This window comes from Lepus europaeus, chromosome 5, assembly GCF_033115175.1.
Source record: "Lepus europaeus isolate LE1 chromosome 5, mLepTim1.pri, whole genome shotgun sequence".
Taxonomy (NCBI): Eukaryota; Metazoa; Chordata; class Mammalia; order Lagomorpha; family Leporidae; genus Lepus; species Lepus europaeus.
In genome coordinates, this window is record NC_084831.1 from 91,803,802 (window position 1) to 91,831,776 (window position 27,975).

A 27,975-nucleotide genomic window follows, 5' to 3' on the forward strand; every position below is an offset into this window, starting at 1 on the left:
ACTCATACAATAAACTAAAGTGCCTTAAGTTTGTTCATGGAGGAATGCCTACAAACTACTGGGAACCAGAAGAGAAGTCTAGGAAACATTAGAGATGCAGACAATGTACTTTTAAAACTATTTTTTTTTTTTGACAGGCAGAGTGGATAGTGAGAGAGAGACAGAGAGAAAGGTCTTCCTTTTGCCGTTGGTTCACCCTCCAATGGCCGCCGAGGTAGCGCGCTACGGCCGGCGCACCGCGCTGATCCGATGGCAGGAGCCAGGTGCTTCTCCTGGTCTCCCATTATCTTTTAATCTTAGCCAAAAAAAAAAAAAAAAAAAGGAGAACCTTTAAGAAATCTCCCACTGTGGCTAGGGTTGCGGCATAGCAGGTAAAATTGCTGCCTGAGATGCCAGCATTTTGTGTGGGCGTGGATTTGATTCCTGGATGCTCCACTTCTGATCCAGCTTCCTGCTGATGTGCCTGGGAAAACAGCAGAGATGTCTCAAGTGCCTTGGCCCCTGCACCCACGTGGAAGACCTAGAATAAACTCTGGGCTCCTAGCTTCAGCCTGGCCCAGCCCTGGCCATTGCAACCAGCTGGGGAGTGAAATAGTGAATAGAAGCTCTGTCTCTCCTTCTCTTTCCCTGTAACTGTTACATTCAAATAAATAAATCTTTAAAAAGAAAATCTTTCTTAAGAGAATGAATGATTTGTTATTTATAACAATAAAAAGCTAGAAAATAGGTACCTGACAGGAAATAAAAATTAAGTTATGGTCTATCTACAATGGAAAAAAATCCTAATGATAAACATATACATACACACATACATATACATCATATACATTAAAATCATGTTTAAAGGGTTATTCATTGATATGGAGAAATATTCTTGATATCATAGAAAGTTTTTAAAAGGAGAAATCAAATCTATATCTAAAATAAGACCTGTTCTATTAGAAACGTAATTACATAAATAATTTAAGTAAAATAAAATTGATGTGAATAATCACTATTTAAATAATTTTCATTTTATAATTAACACAATACTTTGCATTCTTAATACATTTTGTCTGAATGCCTAGAGAGAACAGATCCATTTAAAAAATATTAGCTGGTGGAAAATATGCAATATGAAGTCACATTTAAATTCTCCAATTCCTTAGCAAACATGACCTAGCAATTTCAAACTATCAACATAAACTCTCGCTTAAATAATTTAAATTTAAAGCAAGATACAAAGAAATACTACCTCTCTCGCTACTCTTCAGCTATAATTAAATACTAGTTGATGTAAACTGGTTTCTGTCCAAGCATCACTAAAATTAAGTCTGCATCTTCCATGGGGCCTTAGGATTTAGTATGTTAGAGTTCAAATGTACTTTAAAAACTGACATTTGAATTTCCATGCTAATTCAATAATCTTGTTCCAAACACTCATTAAACTTAATCAATCTAATTTATCAAAATATGAGAATGTTCCAAAAAGTTTCTGGGAAAACAGAAGTTAAAAATAAGTTTATTATGGAGCATACAAGAAAGAGACTTACTAATTTGAGGGCAAATTATTGATAGCCTATCCCTGGGGATGTACAGATTCCCCATATCTATTAAGTGCATTATACACATTTCCATTAACTTTTTGGACTTCCTTTGTACAACAAACAGTTCTCCTTTTTAAAATATATAAACACAAATTAATGAAAATATCATTAGATAAATGGAAAAATACATGAACAGTTCCTAGAAGAATTCATGTAGCCCTCCAATTTAAGAGAACAGAGAAATGTTCAGTCAACCATTGAGGTTTCTGTTTCTGCCCATATCATTACTGGTAACGATCTTGTCAGGTCTCTGATGATGAACACATTGCTCAATACCCTGATTATCAAATATTTTACTTTCTCCTGTTTAGTGCTTTATTTTTCTCTGTAAGTACTTTTTAACCATAGCTTTACTGACATATAATCCACTTACCATACAATTCACTTATTTAAAGTGTACAATTCAATGTTTAATATACTCAGAGGAATTCAGCATAGTCAATTTTAAAACATCTCACCCCTCCCCAAGAAAAAAACAAGTGACTATTAGCAGTGATTTCCCATTGCCTTCAAACCCCTAGAAGTAAGCAAATATTAGTCTCCTTTCTGACTCTATGGATTTGTCTATTCTACACATGTCACCTAAGTGGAACCACAATATGTGGTCTTTTGTAACTGGTTTCTTTTACTTAGCATAATGCTCTCTTACTTTTACATACTGCACTTTACTTTTACAACTTTTATAAATCCCATACTATATATCTATTTAAGCAGTCAACCCTTTTAATGAGATTTGATTAATAAGTAAAAATCATATATTTGCCTATGTAGTTAATATTTTTGCAGTTCTGGGCTCCCTCATGTCAATCCATATTTCCACCAAGTACCATTTCCTTCTGCCTGAAGGGCATGATTTTCCTTAACTTACCTTAGGTGAAGGTCTGTTGCTTATAAATTCTTTCAGTTTTTGTTTGTCTGAAAAAGTCTTTATTGAACCTTGGTTTTTGAGTGCTAACTTCACTAGGTATAGAATTTCATTTTGAGAGTATTACTTTCCTTTTATTAAAATGTATTTTATTTGAAAGACAAACACACACACACACACACACAGAGCTCTTCCATCTGCTGTTTCACTCTCCCAAATGCCCACAACACCCAGGGGTAGGCCAGGCTAAGATCAGGAGCCAGGAACTCCATCTGGGTCTTCCACATGGGTAGCAGGCACCCAAGTACTTGAGCCATCATATGCTGCTTTCCAGGATGCATTTTAGCAGGAAGTTGGATCAGAAGGTGAGGACGCAGGACTTGACACAGGCACTCAGATGTCAGATGCGGCCATCCCAAGTGGGGAGTCAACCATGGTGCCAGACACCTACCATATCCCCAGTGTTTTAAACACAGCTTTTTTGCTGTCCTCTCACTTACACTGTGTCTGAAATCTGCTGCTGCTTGTGTTTGTTCCTCTGTATGCTAGAATATATTTTTTCATTAGTTGCTTTTTCTCTTTGTCACTAGTTTTGAGCAATTTGATGCTTTCATGAATTTTTTTTTTTCCTATTTCTTCTTCTTGGACATCAGCGGGCTTCTTGCTCTTACAGCTTTTTTCTAAATATTATTCCTTTCCTCCCACTCTATCTCTCCTCCCTTGATAGATTATACTTCCACAGATATTAGACCACTTAAGGCTGTCCCACAACTAATGATCCTTTTAAATCTTTGTGTACTTCATTTTGCATGGTTACTATTGTTATATGCTCAAATTTACTATCTTTTCTTCTGCAATGTCCAACCTGTCTCTAATTCAATTCAGTGTATTTTTCAGCTCAGCTATTATAGCTGTCTTTATAAAAGTTCAATTTGGGTCTCCTATCTTCCATCCCTCCAGTTGACTTTTCAAGCATACAGAATACTTTTAATATCCATCTCTGTGAATTTTAATATCTGTCAGTTTAAGATCTGTTTCAATTAATTGATTTTTATCCTCATTATAGATCATATTTTCCTACCTCTTTCCATGCCTTGTTATTTTTAATTGGATGACGAGCATTGTGAATTTCACCATATTGCGTGTGGGATGTTTTTGTATTAATAAATATCCGTGAGTTTTATTCTAAGACACAGTTGAATTCTTGGCAAAAAATTGATCCTTTCAGGTCTTGATTTTTAGGTTGTGAGGTGGGATTTGAGTGGCATTTGGTCTCTAATTATTTCCCACTATTAAGCAAAGAAATAATTTCTTGAGTATCTGATGTCTTGCAAATCATGAAGGTTTCCAGGAGGGCTGCTGGGAACAAGCAGTACTCCTAGACTTATCTGAGTACTAGGTACTATCTTCTAATTCTCTCATATTTGTCTTTATGCAGCTATGGTTCATTTTCTCATCTGTAGCCACCGATTATTATTTTTTAAATTACACCAGCAGGATGCTCTGCAGATGCCAAAGCTTCTATCTAAGCAGAACTCTCCTTTCTGTTAAGGTGTTCCACAAACTCTAGGCTTTGTCATCCCTGGACTTTTAGCTGTGTCCTCAACTGAGGGAATCTACCAGGGTAGGTGTGGCTTCCTCCTTCCTGAAATAATAAGCTGAGAAATACTTGGGTTCTCCTTTGTTTCCCATTACTCAAGAGTCACAAGGTTTGCTGTTCTAAAAGCTAATGTCTTGAAAAAATTGTTTCACGTATTATATTCCTGTTTTATTGTTTCAGTTAGAAATAAGTGCAAGAAAGAATAAACTTGCCAGGATTGCTATGCTCAAATCCTTCGTGTTTCATAAAGTCCTGATTTCCAAAGTTATTCATGCCCAGGCTGGGAATATTTTGGGAGAAAAGAGCGAATTTTTGGGTCTAAAAACCTTGGGCTATCACTGTACCAGTTTGACTAGTTGATGTTAACAATGTGATTAATGATAAGTATCTGTTCTTTTCTCTGGTGTTCTGGAGCTCAAGTAACTGAAGTCAGTCACACATCAGGGCATGCTCCCCTAAAAATAGACAATAAAAGACTTAGACACCCAGGCTGGGGTGAGCTTCCTTGGTTGGCAACACTTCACACTTGTTGTCACACATCATTGCTGAGGAAATTAGGCGTGTCTTGTATAACCCCATCATGGGAGGACATCTGGAAGCTTGTGGCTGGTGTTTGCTGGACTTTGATCTATGTGCCTTTCCCCTTTGTTGATTTTAACCTATCCTTTCATCTTAATAAAATGGAACCCTGAACATCACACACTCAGAATACATACAGTGAACCATTTAGCCCAAGAGGGGTCTTGGGACCCTCACTACAAAATGTAAACCCATTCAGTATAATTCTGCCTTGAGTGATGTAAAAGAATCCTATCGTAATGGCTACTCTATCCTACATACCTTAATTTGTAGAGGGTCTTAACAAAAAAATATATATAGAAAAGTTTTCAAAATCACAAACTGATTTCTTTACTCACTTTTATACAGGAATCTTGGGTGAAGATATTTATACTTGATTATGGAATCATGGGATTTAAAATAGAAAATGTTAGCTTATCACAGATATTCTTGCATGAATCAGCTCCCTCAGAATATCCCAAATTTCCCCAGAATCTGCTAATTCTCTGTGAATGGGCCTCAGGAATCACTCAGTAGAGTTAACTATGGCAGAGTAAATCAATTATCTCAGCATCCTTTAGCAAATTTCACTCACATTTTGGAAGACATACGAGGGCACTTTAGAAAGTTTGTGGGAAATGTAATTAAAAGAAGTTTATTTTGGTGCAAAAAAATTTTTACATCTACACAGACTTGTAGATCCTCAGATAAAGATGATAATTCCCAGATTTTCTTGAGGCTAAGACATGTCATTCAACTAAGTGCAAGATTATGAGATATAATTGGAAGTGTGGACCTTTCAGGGAATCTCATTAAGGGGAAGAGTGTACTTTCCTTTTCCTCTTCTTCCTTCCTTTTGAAGTTCTGGCTTTTAACTTGAACAAGTAGGTAAACTTGAGGTTACTGGAGAGCTAAGACAGAAATCTGTTGACAACCAAACTGTACTCTTTGCCCTGTAGACTGCATCTCTAGACTTCTAGAGATATGAGGAACAAATAAACTACTGTCTTGTTTCAGTTATTTATATTTATTTTTTTCTTCATTACACCTTATAACCTAGCCATTACCATATCTGAGGTGACTCTGGTGGCCACATACATAGGGCAAGCACTGATTGTCAATAAAGGTAAAATATTCAGAACCAGGGTGTATATAAGCTTCAAAATAAAAGCATTTGGCTTCTGTACGTAAAGACTAATGGGAAATCACATCAGCATAAGTTGGTATTTTTCTTTAAATCCATCAAGATGTCAAAATTCCTACACCAAAAATTACTCATTTCAAAAAATGATCAATCAAAATTTTGTTGTGCCAGCCAACAAGAAAAAAAAAGATTCATTTTAATCTCCACTGATTGACTGCTAATAGGTTTCTCCATTTTAACTGACATAATTTTTTACAATATAGCACAATGATGTGAATAAAAATTTCCCAATGCTCCTTTGTAAGCAGTTCTTTGTTTTAAACCTATAACCATCCCCTACACGTAACGCCTTCCCCACAATCCATACTCCCAGTCTGTCTTAAACTCTTCCTACCAGGCTATAACAGATAAAACACTTCTGTGCTCCCAAGATACATCAAGGCAAACATCCTAGCTCTAACAATATTCTCTTACTTAATAATTTCAGGATTTATTATCTAATTATATAATTCAACAAGAAGACAATTTAACTCCATTTTTCTCAAAATTTTATGTCTCATTGAAAACAAGACAAATTTTTGTAACGTCCTTAACTGCTTGTAGTACCTGATAGGGGATGAGGACTTACAGCATACCAGGTACCTAAGAGTTTTTCCAGTTGATCCACTCAAGAATACTGTGGTATCACAGATATTAATACTTTGTTTACAGATGATGAAACAAAATCACTAGGTTGAGCAATTTGCACAGCAAGTGACAGAGATTATGACTCACTTGTTTTGGCTTTGGATGCAATAGTATTAATACCACTCTGAACTTCCTCCACAGATGGCAATAATGTTAGATTCATATTAATTTGTGTGTTTAATTCAAGGATCTTCATTGTAAATATTAATTGTAAATACTAAAATCAGTTTTGCATTGGTGCAGAGAACTATAAATAGACCTGAAATAAATCAGACTTAAAGAAAATTCTATCAACTGTCTGCTAGGCACAAGACTTTTCAAACCTCTTTGTATTAGTCATATGTTCTTGATTGAAATGAAGAGGAAAAGGTAAATCCGATATATGTTTAGGAAACCCCAGAAGAACTTGATGACAATGAATAATAAGTTGTAAAGAGACAGATAAATGAATGCACCTCACATCTATAATTTGTGATTATAAGGGGAATGGTAGCCACAGAAAACAAAACGAGGGATAGAAAACTGGCATAGGAAAAAAGTTTTCATTTATTTTTGGCACCTTGCTTAAATGTTTGTGTTATCTTACAAATGAAATAGAGAGTAAAATAGAAAATCACAGTGAAATACAGCATATTCCCATGCTTTTTAATTGTTGATTTGAATTAAGTCCAGACATCTTAGCTGAAAAGCTAAGATTTTTTTTTCCTTAATTGTGAAAAAAAAATCACAAATGCTCTGGCACCAAAAATATAGCTTACAACTTGGAAATGTCAAGTAACACTACTTCCATTATAACAGAAATTCCATCTTTAAACATTTATCAATTTCTAAAAGTTTGTAAATATATTATTAAACCCTCAAATCCATGTATTCCAACTGAAATCTACACTGCCTAAAGTTTTCTGTTTATATGCCTGCCTGTCCCACAACACTTTGAACTTACCGAATGCAACGACTAGCAATTGCTCATCTCAGTATCTCAAGCAACTATTACAAGGCATAATATGAAGGATGCTTGCACTGAATTAAACTGCACCTCCTTAAAGTTTAAGAGCCTTAAAAGAGGACTGGGGCCCTCCATTTACATATGGCCCCCGTGGAGAGAAAAGACAACCCAAGTTAAAGGCACACTCAAGATTAAGACCAAGTATATTGACACCATTACATCACAACATCCATACGAAAAGACCACTACAAAAAGGGTCCCGCATACTTTTATTTATGTACCGTCTTATATTGCTTGTGCCCCTAAACCTGACTGGAAGCCATACATAAAACTAGAATAAGACCAAGAATCAGAGGTCACATGTATAATGAAGACCAGTGACAGATACAACTGGTCAGAAGTTCAATATTTCACATTTACTGGGTAAAAATAGAAGTCTATTAGTTTCCACAGTGAAGATTACATGGTCCCTATATTTAAAAGAATCCTTTGAGCACTAGAACTTTGCCATTGCCAACAAAATATTCTTCATCTCAAAGATGGGTAAATTATCACCATCACAACCAATATAGTTTCTTGCACTTCAAGTTTCACTTTTTAGATTCACATTGAAAGTAGATTTAAAACAAATTTATATTATTAAATAATAAGTCATGATTTTCATCAAATTAGTAGCATGACTTCTAGTGAGATTTCTTTATTATTTTATTCACAGAACAATTTGTAAAAGGAACATACTAAACAGAACCACTTTTTAAGAGTTTTCTTAAATGGAGCATACCACCAGGAGACAATCAGCTATTATTCTCCATTTCAATCTAAATAACAGTTATCATTTCCAGGTGTTTAAAAAGAGGCACTTTCCATCACTGCATATGATCTATATTTTCTACAAACTTTCCTGTCATTTAAACTTATTGAAAGGCACAAACATTCTTCCACAGGATGATCAGTATTATGCTGTAATTAAGGTTGCCGTGCTGCCATAGGAGAGAATTTGACTTAATGGAAGAATTTCTATGATGAAAATGAACAAGAATGCCAATTAATCACTTGACAGAATTGCCTATGAGCAACATTCATGCTATTTAACACATTAAGAGTCAAAGACTAGATGACTGATCTCCTGTGGTACCTCCTATAAAGTGGAATAAAACTTAAAGTACTAGAAACAATTCACATTTAACAATATTACGGGGAATGCAATATCTCAATTTCCTTTGCCTTAAAAGTTGTTATACTGAGTATGTATTTTTATTGGAAGAAGTAAAGTTTCATTCAAAAGAAATATATCCCCTTAAGAATGTTGGCCATGGAGCTGGATGACAACATCTTTCACAAACTACAAGAATGGTGTTTTCCACAATCTGTGGATCAATTACAGATTACAGTTACAAAGCAGAATTTCTACCATAATCAGAATCTTGAAACAGGCGGAACATGTTAGTCTAGGAAAGCCATATTGGCATAGACTAAAGAAATATCCTTGGTTATTAAGGTATACATCAATACAGCAGTATCTTTAGCATTAACTATCTTTTTAAAATTATTCCTTAGAAAAGTTTTCTTGATATTATGCTATAAATCACCTTTTTCTTTACCTTCAAAGCCATTATCAGTCACTTAAAATTAATTCAATTTATAGTAGAGGAACCTAGAAATCCAAATATCCAGTGTTTTTAGATCTGAATGTAAAATTAGGCAGCCTTAAAAAAAATTATACTTTTCTAAGACTTCTAGGCAAATGGCCAAAAGATAAAATTAAAAATGTCCAAAAATTTGACAGTGAATAGAAATTTGAATCTTACCAGCAGATGAATCAAAAAGAAGTAGCAAAAAGTGTTGCTTCTAGAAGGAGAAGTGAGAGAAGATAGAGAGGCGTAAGTGAGAAATCAGCTCCCAAGGGCACTGGCAAGATGATGATTAACATCTCTTTTAAATTCCACATCCTTATGGCTTAAAACATGCAACAGAGGATGCACTGGTCCCATGGCAATCAGGAACTCCACAACTGAAGGCTTGCCTCTCCCCTCACCCCTCCCCACCAATTCCCAACTAGTTGTTTACCAGCACATGACAAGAGCTAGCAGAAAAAGGAACCACTACTTTTCCTTAAAAGCATTTCTTTATTTACTCTTGAATGTTCATTATTCATCATGAAATTTATAAAGTATCCCCATAGGCTTACAAAGACCACAGGTATCCTGCTCCTTCTCTACCAGGAAGAACAAAGGTTAACCCTCAAAGACAGCTGGACCCTCATCAGCCTGGTGATGGTACCACAGGAATTTATATTCATTTCACTGACACTTCTGTTTTTTTGCTTTACCACAAACCGCCAGCCATAGAGACTCAAAGTTCTTTTCCTTTGCCTTGTACTCTTCTAAAAATTTGTTGTTCGTTGATAAAGATGGTATATAAGCTAGAATTAAAAGACACCACTAGGAAAACTATTTGTTCTGTGTATCTACTCTGTATATTAAAATATATGTAATAAATATATGTTAATAAACTACTATTTATCTTTCTCTTATTAACCTTTCATAGCAGGGGTCCATTCCAACCTATTAGATGTTATCACCAGCCTACAGTTAGAAAACAATGTTCCATATCAACCCAAAATGGTTGCTGTATTAACAAGCACTAGTGATCTTGTGTAATCGCATGACAAATAGCCTAGGCAATATAATTTCATTTCCCCAGGAAAGTTGGCTTAAATGATTGAAGTTATTAAATTCAATTTGTATTTATTTTTAAACCATAGGTTTTTATGAGTATATAATTTTAGAACTGATAAACTGAATAATTATATAGATCCTGGATTTTTTTCAGAGTAACATAACTAGACAATTTTTTGTTTTGAACCCAGAAGTACAAATTAAAATTACCCAATATGTACCTCTACATGTTTGTCATTATAGCATAATTAATTCACAATTGTACAAGACTAAAGATGCAAGAAGGGCACAGGTTAAGCTAAGTTAACCTTAGATCATATCCTTGTAATTACATTTTTAAGCCTTCAAATGGGAATTGGGCTCTCAACAGTGACATTATCATTGTCATAAAGTAGAATATATTAAAAAAATGACCTTCCATCTGAGGGCTCCGGTGAATCAAGGTTTTATAACATATGTATGAATATATTTATACTTAAAAAAGCAAAGAGGAGACAATATCAGTTCTATCATCATTTTGCCTATTTCTTTTTCCTAGTTTCTCCACCAAAGATTATATCCTGTCAGAGGTCAAAGTAGCCGGGCAAAGGGCAAAACTGGTCACTTGATTCATGTTGGGAAGTGATTGATGATATCTCATCAGCTCCCTCCCCTGCAACCATCTGGCCTGTGGGTGAGAAACCATTCATACCTTGTCATTTACACATATGAAGGACTCCTTGAAGAACTGAATAGTACACATCTTCTTGAGAAATCATGTGAATGCTTACAGTTAGGAAAAAATAAGGTAACTTCTGGACTTCCCACTCTCAATATTTCTCTGATTTCTAATTTCCATGTCATGTATTTTAATGTCTGGATAAACTGAGCCCATATTTATAGTTTTTAGTTTCTAGTTCACTACCCACTTTAATCAAGTCATTTAACCTTTCTATGTCCTTGGTTTCACAATTTCTGAAATAGATGAATCCTCATAAGACTAGAAACAGGTTCTTAATTAGAGTGCCAGAAAATGAAAGTATTGAGTACACAGAACCACAGTCATGCCTGTCAATTCCAATCCTGCCAGCCCCTCCACTTCTACCTGTTTCACATCTGACCCACTACATCCTGGACTATCCTCCTCCACTTATCACTGGAAACTGATCACCTAACTCCTCTTTTGGCCCCTGAATTACTAGATATTAAAGAGAAGCTAGAGGGAGACTAATAAAACATTTTTTTACCATTTATATTAAATATGATCAAAATAATAGTATAAAACCAAATCATTAAGATGCACAAATGTGGATGTATAGCATATGGATTCATACTTCAATTCTTACATAATTCTATGCCATCGTCCTTAAGCACTTATCACTTTCTGTCTTGATTTATAGTTCTTTGTGAATGTGACTCATCTTCTGTTCTGTATGCTAAGCTTATGTAGTATACGTGCATTTATATTTCTAGCCAGTCCCCATACAGTACTTAACGCAGTGCCAAAGAAATACCAATACTTACAAAATTGAATGAAGGTAAAATATATTTTTTGGTAATTTAAGTTTTGGAAAAATATGTGTTTAATTTTTAGGATGGATTTTTTTAAAGTTATCTACTTGGTACTTTTTCACATTTGATAAAAAGCATATTTTCTCTCATACAAGGACTGTACATCTCTGTAAATTAAACAAATTCATAACAGTAGCAGACTACATTTGCATTTGTTCTTAACACATTTGTTCCCAACAAGAGCAGTATGAAATAAATACACAGGACAGAGATTACGATCTCCATTTCATAGAGAAATGAGCCAAAGCCCATAATGCTAAAAAGTGGGAGACCTGGGAATGTGGTAGTACATTTAGAAGTCTTTTAAAATGTCGCTGATATTTAACCCTATCTACTTCCTTAAACTATGAATCTGAGTTTACTTAAAGACCTTCACTTATTCAATGTTAGGTATCCTGAATCTGTTCCTCCTTCCAAAGCACTCCCCTGTCTTTTCTCCCTGCTTCTTCCCTCCCTTCCAACCTTCTTTCCTTCCTTCCTAAGATACCCTAGCTCCTTGGAAGTTCATACCAAAATCTGTATTCACTTGTTAGGTCTGCTATTTAAATCCTACATAAATTAGGTAACATAATACAGAAACTTACTGCCTCATTGTTCTGTTGGCCAGAAATGTAAAATCAAGGTGTCAAGGAGGTCATACTGCCATTGAAGCCAGTAGTGGAGATTCTTTGTTACCTCCTGTAGCTTCTAGGGTTTGCCAGCAACCCTCAGTATTACTTAGCCCAAGGACGCATCACTCCAATTACTGCCTCCATTGTCATACAGCTGTCTTGTACCTTCACACCATCCTTCTTCCATATTCTACTGCACATGTAACACTGTGTACCTGTCTTCCACCAAACACTGGATCCACATACCTCACTCAGTCCAAGCTGACACAACTTAATGTATAGTTAGTTCTATTTTCTCCTTTGTTCTATGTTTCACATCAGTCTCAGTGACTTCAGCAGACACTTGGGTCATTCAATCGTCTCACCACCAATGATTTCTTTTTTATTCCATACTATCCCAGTCACAATCCCCATTGTTATAATCTTGACTGTCATTTTTAATTACTGTATCATTTTTAAAGTTAGTTTCAAACATAATTCTAATCTTAACCTCCTATACTATTCCACATTAACAATTCTTTGACAACCATCAATACATGGCACACATCTCTCATGTTTGCACAACTCATAATCCTCTCCCATCTTCACTTCCCTCCTATTAGAGTCCATGACCCACAAATGCAACTCTTCACAGCACCTTAATTTCCTACCATACTCTCAGCCCAGTTTTATTACCCAAGCAAACCTCAATTCCAGGCCATCTTTTTTATTCCTTTTTGCCTAAACCCAAGAAGTTAAAAGTAGCTGAAGAAAAATCCACAATCATGTTCACCACTCTGTTTAATTCTTGACAATGAATATCAAATGGACAAAAAAAAATACTTTCTAATCATCCTATATAATTACCTTATTTTTTTCAACCTCCCATTTTCCAGAAAATCCATTCATACTTTCATCTGATCTTCAAATCTTCTAAGTCTTTTCATTTCAGTTAATAAGCATGCCTCATACTCTTACTGAGAAAATAAAAACTATCATGTGGAATTTCCATTACCTTTCTGCTAACAAATTTACTTACCTCCTTTCTCTGTTCCCTACTATGCTGATGCTTATACTAGCAATCATATTCCCCCTGACCAAAATAATCCTTTTATATGAGATACCATCCCTTCTCTGTCCTTCAACAATGGGGTCTCTTCCATGAACATCTACATCCCTTAAAATATGTAAATGGTCTATTATCCCCCCCAGCTCTGTTTTTGTAAGGAAATTTCCTTCAACTTTTGAATGCTGCTGTGTCATTTCCTTATATTCTATGCTCTTATCAACTCATTTTTACTTGGTTTCTTTCCCCAGTAGCTATCGTCAAGCTCAGAATTTCTCCAAGTTACAAATTCACAATAGCTAAGACCTGGAACCAACCCAAATGCCCATCAACAGTAGACTGGATAAAGAAATTATGGGACATGTACTCCATAGAATACTATACAGCAGTAAGACACAATGAAACCCAGTCATTTGCAACAAGATGGAGCAATCTGGAAAACATCATGCTGAGTGAATTAAGCCAGTCCCAAAGAGAAAAATATCATTTGTTTTCCCTGATCGGTGACAACTGAGCGCCAAAGGGGAAACCTGTTAAGTGAAATGGACACTATAAGCAACAATGAACTGATCAGCTCCTGTCCTGACTTTAGATGTACAATGTAATACTTTATCCTTTTTAGTATTTGTTGTTGTTGTTGTTGTTCTAGTACTAGTGGTTGAATTCTGTAATTAACACACAATTATTCTTAGGTGTTTAAATTTTAACTGAAAAGTGATCCCTGTTAAATCTAAGAGTGGAAAAAGAGAGGGAGGAGATGAACAATTTGGAACATGCTCAATCGGACTGGCCGCAAATGGTGGAGTTAGAAATGTGCCAGGGGATTCCAACACAATCCCATCAAGATGGCATGTGCCAATGCCATCGCACTAGTCCAAGTGATCAATTTCAGCTCACAATTGATAGCTCTGATAGGTCTAAGAGTCAAAGAGATCACACAAACAAGACAAGTATCTCCTAATACTAACTGATAGAATCAAAAAGGGAGAGAAAGATCCAACATGGGAAGTGGGATACACGGCAGACTCATAGAATGGCAGATGTCCTAAACAACACTCTGGCCTCAGAATCAGCCCTCAAGGCATTCAGATCTGGCTGAAGAGCCCATGAGAGTATAGCAGGCATGGAAAGCCAAGATATCATGGAAAAAAAAAAAAAAAGACCTAAATGAATGATCTCTGTGAGTGAGATCCCAGTGGAAAGAACGGGGCCATCAAAGAAGGAGGTACCCTTCTCCGAAGGGAGGAGAGAACTTCCACTTTGACTATGACCCTATCGGAATAAGATCAAAGTCAGCGAACTCTAAAGGCTTCCATAGCCCTGGCAACTCATGACTAGAGCCTAGGGAGATTACTGACGCCATGAACAGGAGTGTCAAATTGTTAAATCAGCAACAGGAGTCACTGTGTACTTACACCCCATGTGGGATCTGTCCCTAATGTGTCATCTAAAGCCAAGTGATGCTATAACTAGTACTGAAACAGTATTTTTATACTTTGCGTTTCTGTGTGGGCACAAACTGATGAGGTCTTTACTAATTATATACTGAAGTGATCTTCTGTATATAAAGAGAATTGGAAATGAAAAAAAAAAAAAACCAACCTGGTGTTAAAATGGAAATGGCATAGAAAATTAATTAATTTGAAAAAAAAATTATGTAGGATCTCTGTCTTTAATGTGCTGTACATTGCTATTTAATGCTATAATTAGTAATCCAATGGTAGTTTTTTCACTTTATGTTGCTATATGGGCAAAATGTTGAAATCTTTACCTAATATATACTAAACTGGTCTTCTGTATACAAAGAGAATTGAAAATGAATCTTTACATGAATGGAAGGGGAAAGGGAGCGGGAAAGGGGAGGGTTGCGGGCGGGAGGGAAGTTATGGGAGGGGGGAAGATACAACAAAAAATAAAAGAAAAAAAAACAAACAAAAAAAAAAACAAAATCAAAAAAGTCTTTCATGCCCTCATCTTAGCCTGCCAACAGCACTGAAGGAGTTGACTGCACATTTTTCTTCCTTCCTCCATCTAGTGGTGCCACAGACGCCTTTATCATCTCTTCTGCAATTCTATACCCTTGTCTAACTACACTGACCCTAAGTGATCTCACACAGTCCCAGGACTTTAAACCCATGCTTGTGTCAATAATTCAACTGATCTCCAGCTTTGGCTTCTTTACTGACCTCCAATAGCTTCTCTCTAGCTTCCTATCTTTATTTTGGTATCTAATAGGGATTTTACACTTATTGTTTTTAAATATGATACTTTTACCCATCTCCACATCCTTGCTACTTATTTTTGTTCTTCATACAAAATTCAATCTCACCTCTTTGATTTGCTGGTTTTTTTTGTTTGTTTTTGTTTTTGTTTTGTTTTCCTTAAAAGCTCTGACATACCCCTTATGGCCTTTCAGTTTTCAGTTTAAATGTCAGTTCCTTAGGGATATCTCTCCAAACTACCAAGGGAAAGACCTACTTACTCATTCTGCAACACATTATCTTGCTTGATTTTTTTTTTTAATCAAAGCACATGATACTAGCTAAATTATATCTTTTAAAAACTGCTTTACTGCATTATTGTGTCTCTAATGTAATGCAATTTTATTGCATATAGGAAATAAATATTTAAGAATAAACAAAAAGATCACAATAAACATCTGTTTTAAGAAGATCAAAGCAACAATATAATCACAGAGATAAAAAGGCCATTGGAGTGAAAACATTGAGTAATAACCACTACTACCATATTTTTTTGACAGGCAGAGTTAGACAGTGTGTGAGAGAGAGAGAGAGACAGAGAGAAAGGTCTTCCTTCCGTTGGTTCACCCCCCAAATGGCCACTATGGCCGGGGCGCTGTGCCAATCTGAAGCCTGGAGCCAGGTGCTTCTCCTGGTCTCCCATGCGGGTGCAGGGCCCAAGGATTTTGGGCCATCCTCCACTGCCTTCCCGGGCCACAGCAGAGAGCTGGACTGGAAGAGGAGCAACCAGGACAGAATCCGGCGCCCCAACCGGGACTAGAACGCAGGGTGCTGGCGCCACAGGTGGAGGATTAGCCTAGTGAGCCGCAGCACCCGGCTACTACTAACATTTCAATGTCTACCATTAGTGGTATACTTGTTACATGTTGGAACTATTAAAAATTATGAATATGTATTACTTCCTTTAACCAACAATTCTATGATGTAAGTTCTATTGTTATACCCATTTTATAGATGATGAAATTGAAACAAGGAAAGGTCAAGGCCATTACTGTTAAGTAGCAGGGCAAGATATGAACATTAATTGGCAATCTAAATCTACAGCCTACACTCATAACCATTAAATCTATGCTGCCCTTTCATTATAACTCTCAAGAATAATGCATCACTTGCCAAACAATATTACAACGAATAAAGTTTACCAGCCTGCTAGTATTTCTGAATTTATCTGAATATATCTTTGATGGATTGTTTATTTCCAAAAATAGCACTATTTTTGTTGTGATTTTTATTCATAAGCATCTAATTTTCTTAGTCTGTGATATTTCTACTTTTTGTTTGTATTTGCTTACTTTACTATTACATTAAAATCCTATTAAAATAATTTGTAATTCAAAATTTATTAAAATATGGAAAAGGTGTTCAAACTTACCAATATTCAAACAAATGCAAATTAAACCAAGCAGACAGGAGTTTTCACCCAATTATTTAGTTAGAAAAATAAAAGTAACCATGAATACTGGGGAGAATGTCATTATATATACATTCACATACTGCTAGCAGCCATATGAATTAGTAGCACCCTGTGCACAGTAACTTAAAAATATTTCAAATCCATAAAACAGTCTAACTTACCATGAATAATTTGCCTTCTAGACTACTATCATAATATTATCTTAAACAAGTGTTAAGAATACTTCAAGAATAAGCAAAATATTTGTCTAATCTTGGGGCAAAGGTGTTATGGGCAGTAGTTTCCATGAACCATGAAAGAATTTTCCTCTGAAAATGTTTTAATCTCTTTCAAAATATGCAGAGGCATAAGCAAACAACGTTTAGAGTTTAGGTTGCAAGTAAACTTTAGCTGAACATGTAGCATGAAGCAAAGGTAATTTTGGTTAACAAAATTAGGCAATAGGAAGTTTTATTAAATTTGCAACAGTGAGAAAGGTGTGCTGAGTCACAAATAGACACAGACCCTTTCTTTTCCTAATTACCTGCAAGGGAAAAACATTTTTAGAAACACAAGTTTCTAACACAGACACACAAGACCAAAGTTTAATGTAAAGGCGGTTTAGGGTAAAACAGCCCTTTAAGAATCTGGGGGTCAGGGTCTGGGACAATACAAGTATCCATCTGTGGACACATGATAGGATAGCAATATTGTCACACATAGCCCCTTAAGATCACCTGAGGTACAATCATTCTTCCTGCTCTCCAAGGGCAGAAAAAAAAAGGGAAAAAAAGGAGGAACCATGCAGGGAGTCAAGCTATAATCTAAAAACACTAAATCAGCACTGAGTCCAAACTAAGTCCCATCTACATTGAGGGCAATTCCATCCAGATACTGAAGTACATCTACCAAAATCAGCGTCAAAAGGGTGAGGCAAATAGGTAACCGTTTACATTTCCACCTTGTCCTTTCTCTCTTTGCATCAGAGAATATTTTTTCCTCTTTTTAAAACATCTCTTTAAAGTATTTAATTCAGGTAACAAACATAGGTAAGATGAGCAGAACTGAACTGCACTATTCAAGGGTAGAGTTCGTGGAAACGAAATTAGAAGTTTATTTTGGTGTGAAAATACCATATATTTACATGACCCCCCAAATGCACAGATAACATTTACTTTCTTACAAAAAGTTTTGTAATCTTTTAATTTCATTTCTATAGTTTTTGAAATGCCTATCACTGAAGCCAACTCTCTCAAGTTTATTTCCAACAAAATGCTTCACACAGAAGATATTTTGTTGAGCATTACTTTTAATAATTGACTACTAAAACCAAAGTAAACATCTGATAAGAAAGGTGAAGATTCAAACAATTTTGGTATTTCTACCCACATGCAATCTTACACTGCTACTAAAAACCATTTCAAAAGTTAATAGTAATCTGAGTAAATACTTTAAAAATGTCTTTCTTTATTTGAAAATAAAAATGAGAGAAACAGACAGAAATAAAGAGATCTTCCATCCACTGGGTCACTCTCCAGACAGATACAATGGCCAGGGCTGGGCCAGGCCAAAGCCAGGAGCCAGGAACCACCTCCAGATCTCCCACATGGGTAAAGGGGCCCAAGCACTGAGCCATCCTCTGCTGCTTTTCCCAAGCCAAAGCAGGAAGCTGGATCAGAAATGGAGCAGCTGAGACTTGAACTTGCACCCTTATGAGATACCGGCATCATAAGCAGTGGCTTTACCTGCTATGCCACACGAGCCCTTTCTGACACAGAAAGCAAATATAAAACTGTACACGATTATAAATATTTAGGAAAAATACATTTCATGCATTAGAAAAACAAAGTACTTCATGGATAGCATGGTTATAAATCCATATGTTTAGGGTCATCTTTTTACTTCTTTGGCATCTTTTCCATATTCTGCAATAATTGTGAAAAATTTAAAAATTAAATAAAAATGTAAAAGTATAGTAAACTACAGAAATGTACATTTTTCTGGGAAAGATGTCACGTTTTAGCCTTTGGAAACCTGTGAAGACAACTTAATGCTTTTCTTCAAGTTATGGAGGAGTTCAAATTTTTACCCCGGCAGTCCTTCACATTTTGCCCAGGGGAATATCTAGAAGGCAGCTCCCAAACCTCTCAGGTCAGTGAGGAACAAGAAGTCAGAGAAAGAAGTCCCCAGTGGGGCAGGGACTCCACTGCTTTGCGCTGACCCTAATAAGCCAACAAACACTAGAGAAACTGCCTTGTGAAGCCCTATTTCCTTTTTAGCATCTCAGCTTTTCATTTATAGTTAAGACAGGTTTATCTAAGAAACACAAAATATTAATTCCAGCTGAATCTAAGAACTTTAGCTGATTAAATTAGGATGGGACTTAGTGTTCTTAGATGAGTTTGAGATTTAACTCACAAGTTTGAGATTTAACTCACTCATTTGATTAAAAGAAGAAAGGGAGAATGACACGTATGAAAAAGCTTAGAACCCTGGTGAATAAGTCTATTAAATTCCTATAGCAGGTATGAATGTCATACCTCCTCCTACCTGGCACATAAAGGAGCCGTTATGACAACACCACCTCTATGTTCCTTTAGTTTGCTCACATGGCAGTTTGCATTTCCAAACAATTCCAGCATTGCCATATTTTATTACAAAACATCCTTAATTAACAAACTCTTCACAGAGCTTAAAATGATTTCCACCAGGTCAGAGAGCAAAGGATCTAACCGTGGAGCGAAAATGTCCCCAGGCTGTCCCCTCTCGTGGGCTGCTGATTTTAATCGACCAATAGTAAATACACATTCTCTTCCACGGTTTTGTACAATAGACACATGATCTTCTCAATAGACACAATAACATGCTTAAAGTGTTAAGATGCTACTACAATGTTTAATATCACTTTTAAAAAATTACACAAAAATTAAGATCTATTTAGATTATTCAATGCTAGGCAAGGTAAAGACAAGTTGAAAATTGGGGGATGAAGCTTCCAGAGGAGTATGTGTGTGCTGTATTAGCTAATTGTGGTGGAGGGTACAGGTAGAGCTTCATCCATGATCACCATCTGTATAAATCAGGCCTGCAGTTGACATGCAATTTTGTGTGGGTCCCCTGAGAAGTGGCCCTCAGGGCTTAATTATTGATGAAGAGATTTTTCTTCAAAGTGGCCCAGTCAGGAATGTCTCAAGGGGACATTCATAAGCACTCATAATATCAATTTCCAAGCACCTGGGAGGTAGGGACACAGATTGTCTCTTTAATTATTATGCTAGAGGTAGAGGAAAGTGAGAATTATATTTACAACCATGCTGAAATGCTCCGAGAAACAAAATTATTTTAAGTAATCTTAAAATGTAACATCTGAGTGTTCTTTCAGAAAGGGCACCCTTTCCCTGATCCTGATGAAAACCAGTGGACCTCCAAGTCCTTCTTTCCTCTTAATTAAAAAAGTTATTGATAAACAAATACCTTAGGGTCAGTGATGCTTAAAATTCAAAAAAAAAAAAAAAAAAAAAGAGGCCAGTACTGTGGCATACCAGGTAAAGCCACTGCCTACAGTGCCAGCATCCCATATGGGTGCCAGTTCGAGTCCCAGCTGCTTCAATTCCCATCCTGCTCTCTGCTATGGCCCTGGAAAGCAGTGGAAGATGGCCCAAGTCCTTGAGCCCCTGCACCCTCGCAGGAGACCCAGAAGAAGCTCCTGGCTCCTGATCAGTGCAGCTCTGGCCATTGTGGCCGTATGAGGAGTGAACCAATGGATGCAAGACCTCTCTCCCTCTCTCTCTCTTGGCCTCTGCTTCTCTGTAACTCTGCCCTTCAAATAAAGAAATAAATCTTTTTTTTTTAAAGCCAAAAAATAACTTCCTTTGAAGCTAATATTTTTGCTTAGAAGGAGATTAAATATGCTCTAGTTAAAACAAACTCAAATCTCTCTTTGTACTAACTGTGTAAGGTTTTCTTTTCAGAGTAGTATCAAATTTCTTATAAGTGCCAACAAGAAAGTACCCAAATTATTTTCATCCATGCTTGAGCCCTGATCTCATCTCAAAAATACTAAGAACACTGAAGAAATCCACCGATATGGATGTCATACAGAAAACTGTACAGGTTGGAGGTCAGCCCTGGCTTTAAATCTTACTCCCTATGTAATAGATGCAAATAGTCCTGATAAACCAAACTTGTACCATATACTTCCTGTGTGTTGCTGGAAGCTTACATCAGAAGTTTGGCAATACAATGGACATTAAATGTATTTTAACAGAAATGATGTAAGTCTCTTCAGTTTGACCTAAATTTCAGAAATTCTTCCATCCACCTGTAACATTGACAGTTGTACTCAAAATACATTATCTGAAATATTTACAAAGCCATAATGAACCTCCCCCATAATTCTTTTAACTTCACAAACTTCATCTTCCCTCATAGGTTCTAACAGACATCAATACCACCAGTGAATCCCTGATTTGAACAAATTCCAGCCAATTGGCATTTACATAACTCACATGATATATGCAGTAACAATATTTAAAATAAGTACGAAAGCATGTATTTTACAACAGATGCTATCTGAATTATTTTTTATATGTGGCACCAATTAATTTCACAGATATCGCATCAAATAAATCAGATTAAATCCAATTTACAGAGGAACACATGACAGTTGAAGAAAGAAATTAACCATAAAAATGTAAATAAATAGGGCCAAGATTTGAACACAGTTCTGTTCTAATAAAATACTTCTTGTACTTATCATGAAATGAAGCTTGATTTTGTGAAACAAATAATTTAAGAGTAAAATCTTTAGTTCCTAACATCAATAAATAGAAATCTGTGGTGAACTAAAAGTTTTATACTGAGTTAAATACAGATGTTTCCTAGCTACTAGTGTAACATTTTAATTAAAAGCAATGGAAGCAATAACAATTATAAACCACAGGAAAGACATAATCCTATTAAGACTTATCTCAGTAGTATAATTGGCTCCAGGATATCTGTGAACACCCACACTATTGATGTTGAGGCCAAAAATACCTTCTGTCTTGATATGGAGGATTACGAGTAAATCAAGTGCAGGAAGTAAATACGTCACATTTGAAAATCAAAGTCTTGACTACAGATAAATGTATAATCTTATAGTACTTTATGAAGTACCTGAGTTAATGTAGAATATAAGTGAAAATTTTCTTTACAGCTTTAAGGACTGATGGCCTCTGCTACATTTGTCATTGTGTCTATTAGTTATCAGGCAAAAACTAAATAAAATTACCAATCTCTTCCAATCTCCTCTTACCTGTTCTAAAGCTCAGATTACATAACATCTCTCACTATACTTTGTCATGATACGACTTCTTCTCATGGTCTCATTGTTCATTTTACAGTTCCAAATTTTGGAGCTAAAGTCTATGCTAATTGTTAGTAATCAGATTTCTCTGCCTTACTAGAAGGTCTAATTTTCAGCCCTTGTGATGTTGTCTATTTTCATAGAGTGTAACAAGATGCTGTATTCAAATAGTTAAAGAAAGATATGGGGTCCCTGCATTGTGGCATAGTGGGTAAAGCTGCCACCTGCAATGCCAGCATCCCATATCAGAGCTGGTTCCTGTCCTGGATGCTCCGCTTCCGATCCAGCTCCCTGCTAATGGCCTGGGAAAGCAGTGGAGGATCAGCCAAGTGCATGGGCTCCTACACTTATGTGGGACACCCAGAAGAAGCTTCTAGCTCCAGGCTTTGGCCTGGCCCAGCCTTGGCCATTTTGTGACCATCTGGGGAGTGAACCACCTGGTGGGAGATGGATCCTTCTCTTTCCTCCCTCTTCTCCCCATTCTCCTTCTCCCCTCCCCCCGACTCATTCAAATAAATAAATCTTTAAAAAAAGAGAAAGATATGACACTTAAAGATCATTCAATTATCTTAATTCCAGATCTCCCTAACATTCTAATCAATTCCTTAATGTTAACATTCAGCTCTTCAAATGTGGACTTTTTCCTTCTAGAATGCAACATAGGTGGCTACCGAATTCTGACACAGTTTACAGTTAACGAGGCAATACAAGTATCTGCTATCAGAAGATTTACTTGTTGATTCACCATTAGTTATTAATCTCATAATTTTCAAGTAAATACATACAAAAGATCATCTGAACTTATGTACAAGATGTAGAACTTAAAAGAACACTATGCTGACATATATATATAACATATATATACATATATATAACATATATATATATATATATATCATGCTCAACTATCAAAACAAATAGCACCTTCAGTCCCCACACTGGTTTGAGCGACTCTTCAGTCAGATCATCAGATACAGTTTTTACTGCCCAGCTGAGCTCCTTAGAAGAAACACTTCAAAGTAACACTAAGTATGGTCCCAGAACAGCTTCAACTTGACAGGACAAGTACACATACAAGAACTAAAACTCATGGAACAGGTTTAAAGTTTAAAAAATAAAAGCCTGGGGCTGGTTCTGTGGCACAGTACGTTAAGCATCTGCCTGTGGTTCCAGCATCCCATATGGGATCCAGTTCGAGTCCCAGCTGCTCCTCTTCAGATTCGGCTCTCTGCTATGGCCTGGGAAAGTAGTAGAGGATGCCCAAATGCTTGAGCCCCTGCACTCATGTGGTAGACTCGGAAGAGACTCCTGGTTCCTGGCTTCAGATCAGCTCAGCTCTTGCCATTGCAGACATTTGTGGCATGAACCAGTGGATGGAAGAACTCTGTCTCTCCTTCTCTCTGTCTATAACTATGCCTCTCAAGTAAACAAATAAATCTCTAAAACAAATAAAATAAAAACCTTCAAAGACTTCACAAGATTGTCTTTCCACAAGCTCTCTAGTGCCCAATCCAGAGGGTAGGACTGTTACTTATATATTCAGTTAAAATAAGACAAATTTTAATAACAACCCATGGCTTCTGTAAAGTTGAATCCTTATTCTCTCCTTTGAATCTAGGACCCTTCTTTCTTCCCAGGGACAAAAGCAGTGATGGAAAGGGTGCTTGAAAATAGTTTTTGTCACCTCTTCCAACTCATAACTAAGAATTCATAACTATTAACAATTCATAACCATGGCTTTCCCTTATTCAAATTTCCTTATAATTAAATTTTTCAGTGACTTCCATTATACTCCCATTTTCCAAACTCATCATTTCCTCCTCATTTTCTTAATAACTACAGAAAATTCTTAATTCTCAAATGAAAAGAAGTCTTAGCATCAGTAATTCAAAGTTATTTCTATCTAACTTAATATGCATTTTATGGACAATGAACTAAAATCCCTTTTTAAATTCAAGGTAAATGTGAAATGTGTTTATAACCCCTTAACACACGTTAGCTGATAAGTCACAGAGTGGACCTTGACATTTGATTGTGGGAATAGTGTGTTGGAAGCAATTCAGTTTAGTAGTAAATAATCTAAATTCATAATGTGCAAATAGTTAAAAGGTGGCCACATTTGCATACATTTTACTTTAACTATTTTATAGTCTAGGCTCAGTTATCCTTGTCATTAACAGAACAAGATATTGAACAAAAGTGAACTCTTCAAAATCATTTGCTTTTAAATGTGCAGAAATTGGCATCATACTACCCATGAATTCAATCTAAATGAAGAAGTCTATGAAGTTATTGCTGAGGTCAGGAAAAGTGACCAATGTCCACTAACCACATTCCTTGAAACCTTCCCAAGAGAGTTCATTTTCAAAAGTAAACCTTGACAAAATCCAGACTGTATTCAAAAAGTAAACCCAGACAAAAATACTTTAAAATCGTATAACTACTGTTAATGAATTTTTAAAGCACTAATTACTTTATGGGCAATGGTGTTCCTGAAAATAAGCTACTTTTTCTTTATCCTTATTTTTTAATATGTTTCTAATTTTTCCTGACAGGCAGCTGTCAACTTCTAATATACGATTCTACTTACTGTTATTTCCCTTCCTCAACAGATAACGCCAAGTGTAGCTCAGAGAAACTAGATAACTTTCCCAAGAGCCCACAGCTTGAAAGAAGGAGAAGCTAAATCTCAATTCCCAATAGTTAGCTCCAGAGCCCATGCTCTAACCCCCACAAGAATGTGTCATAAAAGAAAATTAAAAATTGTCATGTAACTCTACTTTACTACAAGGATAATCATTTTTGAGTATTATAAGCTAGGTTCTATTACAAGTAATACACCCCTTCTGTGCCCATCTTCCAGTCCAGGGATATCCAGCTTTGAAGCTTTGTGACCTATTTTCCATATTCCCAACCTTTCAAACTCTGATGAGATACTGGATTGGGATTAGAAATTCTGGAAGACCACACAAAGCAACTACATATGCCTCAATAGATTCTTTCCCCCAGAAACCAAGATATTTCTTGTCTCTCCAAAATCTGAGGCAATGTAGGTAGCTTAGAGAAAATTAAATCGCTATCAGCGAGTTGTTACCATCACCTTCTGTGCTTTTCACATTTATTAAGCACTATTTCCATTTATCAATGCGTTCTTATCACACTTATATTTCATACCAGTAATTTCTTAAAAGATTACTTGTTTCTCCATGTATTTGAGGCTAAGGCAATGATCATAATCAGATCAGTCCCTAGATAATGGCTTTAATGAATGTGTTCAAGGAAAGCGTTCAAATTTGATAGAAAACAGCAGTACACTCTGATTCTTATACACAAAAATGAACTTTGCTAAGTCAACAGGAACAACTGAGACATCTATGCTTGAATGTGTTCCCCTAGGCTTAATGTATTTTTCCTCACCGCATTATATTTTAATGATTAATTTCATGCTCTTTCATGGTATTTTAACTCATGAATCATGGGTATTACTTTGAGGGGAAGGGAAGGTTCTGTGAGGAGAGATTTTGTTGATTAAAATGTGCTGCACATGGAAACTAGATAAAAGCTGAAGAAGTCTGATTACGACCTTCTAGATTATAAATAATATCAGGCAAACTCGCCACACAGACCAAGGTTAGTCTGCGATGACTGGAGCAGGAAGTCTTAGGTTCTTACTGTTACTGATCCAAACAGTCCATACATGACATTATGTTGTACATTTAATGTTTCACTGGCATCTTTTTCCTCAGAATCCAGATAAGAATGGATTTCAAAAACAATTGCAAGAGAGAAAGAGAACAAAATGAGTTAAGCTGGCAACAACATTCTGAACTTAAGTAGCCCGAAAGTCTATCACCACTCATCCTGTGACATCTGATCTCAGCAATCAGTTCTGCTTGAATGCCGTCAGATGCTTGGTATTTGACTTAATTCAAATAATCAAAAAAATGCAAAAATGGTGAAGTCAAAGCTACAAGGACTATATAGGACTAAGACAGAAATGAAAGGGACAAACACAAGTTTTACCCTGTGCACCTTTGAGTACTTCATTACATGTGTATTGATTAGTATCAATAAGTAATCTATCCACAAGAGAAACCACAACTAACCAGACACTACCTAGATGTCCATATGATACTTCTGGCTTCTGTTACCAATATGGGTTTTTTAAACCAAAGTGTAGAGTCTGGAGAAAAGAGAACATTAAGTTCTCCTAAACAGTACAAACAGAACACCTGGTCCTAAAAAGGGTGCAAAGTTTACCCAATCAATGACAGAGGCAAAAATGCAGCAAAAGCAGCAGGTGGTTTTAAACTTACTTCATCACCAGAAGGACAGAGGAAAAAGGAAAATCTGATTTGTAAAGAACCCGCGCGCGCGGTGGCACATGCAAGCACACACACACACACAAATATTCTGCCAGAGCAGGAAACTCATGCAAAGACAATCCTCAAACAAAACAAAACAACCCAACAAACCCGTTTCTTGGGCAAAAGTGCTGACAGTGAGTTGGGATCTCTAAGTCCCTGCAGACCAGTCAGTCCTGTTCGCAGCACTCATTCAAGGACATAAGGAGAAGCCGAAAGAACTAGTTCTGTTCCAGGTGGGCCTTATTTACAGAAAGAACGATGAAGTGGTTTTTTTCCCCCCCCCTCAGAAATGTGTGCTGGAGGGAACCAAAAACTGTTGAGAGGAAAGGAAAACAAGATTTTATTTCTGGGTTTGTTTGTTTTTCCCCCTGAGGACACTCCATGGTGAACGTTCAAGACTTTGTTCCTTCTCTCCTCTGGTCAATTATTTCATAACCAATACTCCGACCGGCGGGGCCCGCTGCGGCCGACTCGGGTCTCCTCCCACGGCTCCACTCCACACCCCACCTTTGCAAACGGCAGGGTTCAGCTCCAGGGCTGGGGGCAGCGGGCAGGTGTCCGGAGAGGAGGACAAGTGCGTGGCTACTGGGCGCCCTATGCCCTGGGGTGCACCGCTCCGCAACTCGGGCGCTCTGGAGTCGCTGCCCCTCTGGGCAGAGCGAATCAGGCTTCCTCCAGAGCGTCCCGTGGAAGGGGCACCCCTGAGGTCGCGGGTGGTCCTCGGGCTCTGTCCCCGCCTGTCCGCGCGGGGCTCCGCTCCGCGCTCCTCTGCCTGCTCCGCGGGTCTCCCGCAGCGGGAAAGTTTCCCGCGTCTCCCACTTTTCCCCCGGGAGCCGCAGCCCCCGGCAACGGCCAGCTGGGGCCCCCCGCCCGCCCCGGGCCAGCCGACGCGCAGCCTGTACCTCGATGTCCGCCGCGTCCTTGCTAAGCACCCGGGCCATGGCAGTGCCTACAGCCGGTGACCCTCCCTCGTCCTCGGGCTCCAGTCAGAGACGGAAGTGGCAGCGCGGCTGAGCGCGAGTGGAAATAGGAGAGCCCGGCCCGCGGCGCGGCGCGGGGCGGGGCGGGACGGCGACGCCCCCGGGGCGGGGCTGCGCTCGGTCCTGCGCTCCGGCCGCCCCGCACAGCTGCCCCGGCCGCCCGGCTTCGCTGGCCGCGCGCCCGCGGTGCGGGCGGGAGGGGGGCAGGCGCGCTGCCCCTGCTCTCCCCACTCGGAGAGGCCGAGGCGCGGGCCAGGTACCGGGCTCTTCTGGAGACTAGGCGACGGCACTCTGCGCTCCAGGTCTCAGGCTGTCCTGGTCCTTTCTTCTGCACGAACCTCGACAGGGACGGAAAC

The 27,975-nt window shown here is 37.5% G+C and overlaps 1 protein-coding gene across 1 annotated transcript in view; it reads right to left on the bottom strand.

Moving 5' to 3' along the window:
* The window catches only part of DPYD (dihydropyrimidine dehydrogenase), a 1,003,571-nt gene extending 975,926 nt beyond the window's left edge, over positions 1 to 27,645 (bottom strand). The window contains exon 1 of the mRNA XM_062191802.1: positions 27,542 to 27,645. Coding sequence (XP_062047786.1) covers positions 27,542 to 27,580 — 39 coding nt within the window. The 5' untranslated portion in view covers positions 27,581 to 27,645. The remainder of the gene's footprint in view (positions 1 to 27,541) is intronic.
* Between the last annotated feature and the right edge of the window lie 330 nt (positions 27,646 to 27,975).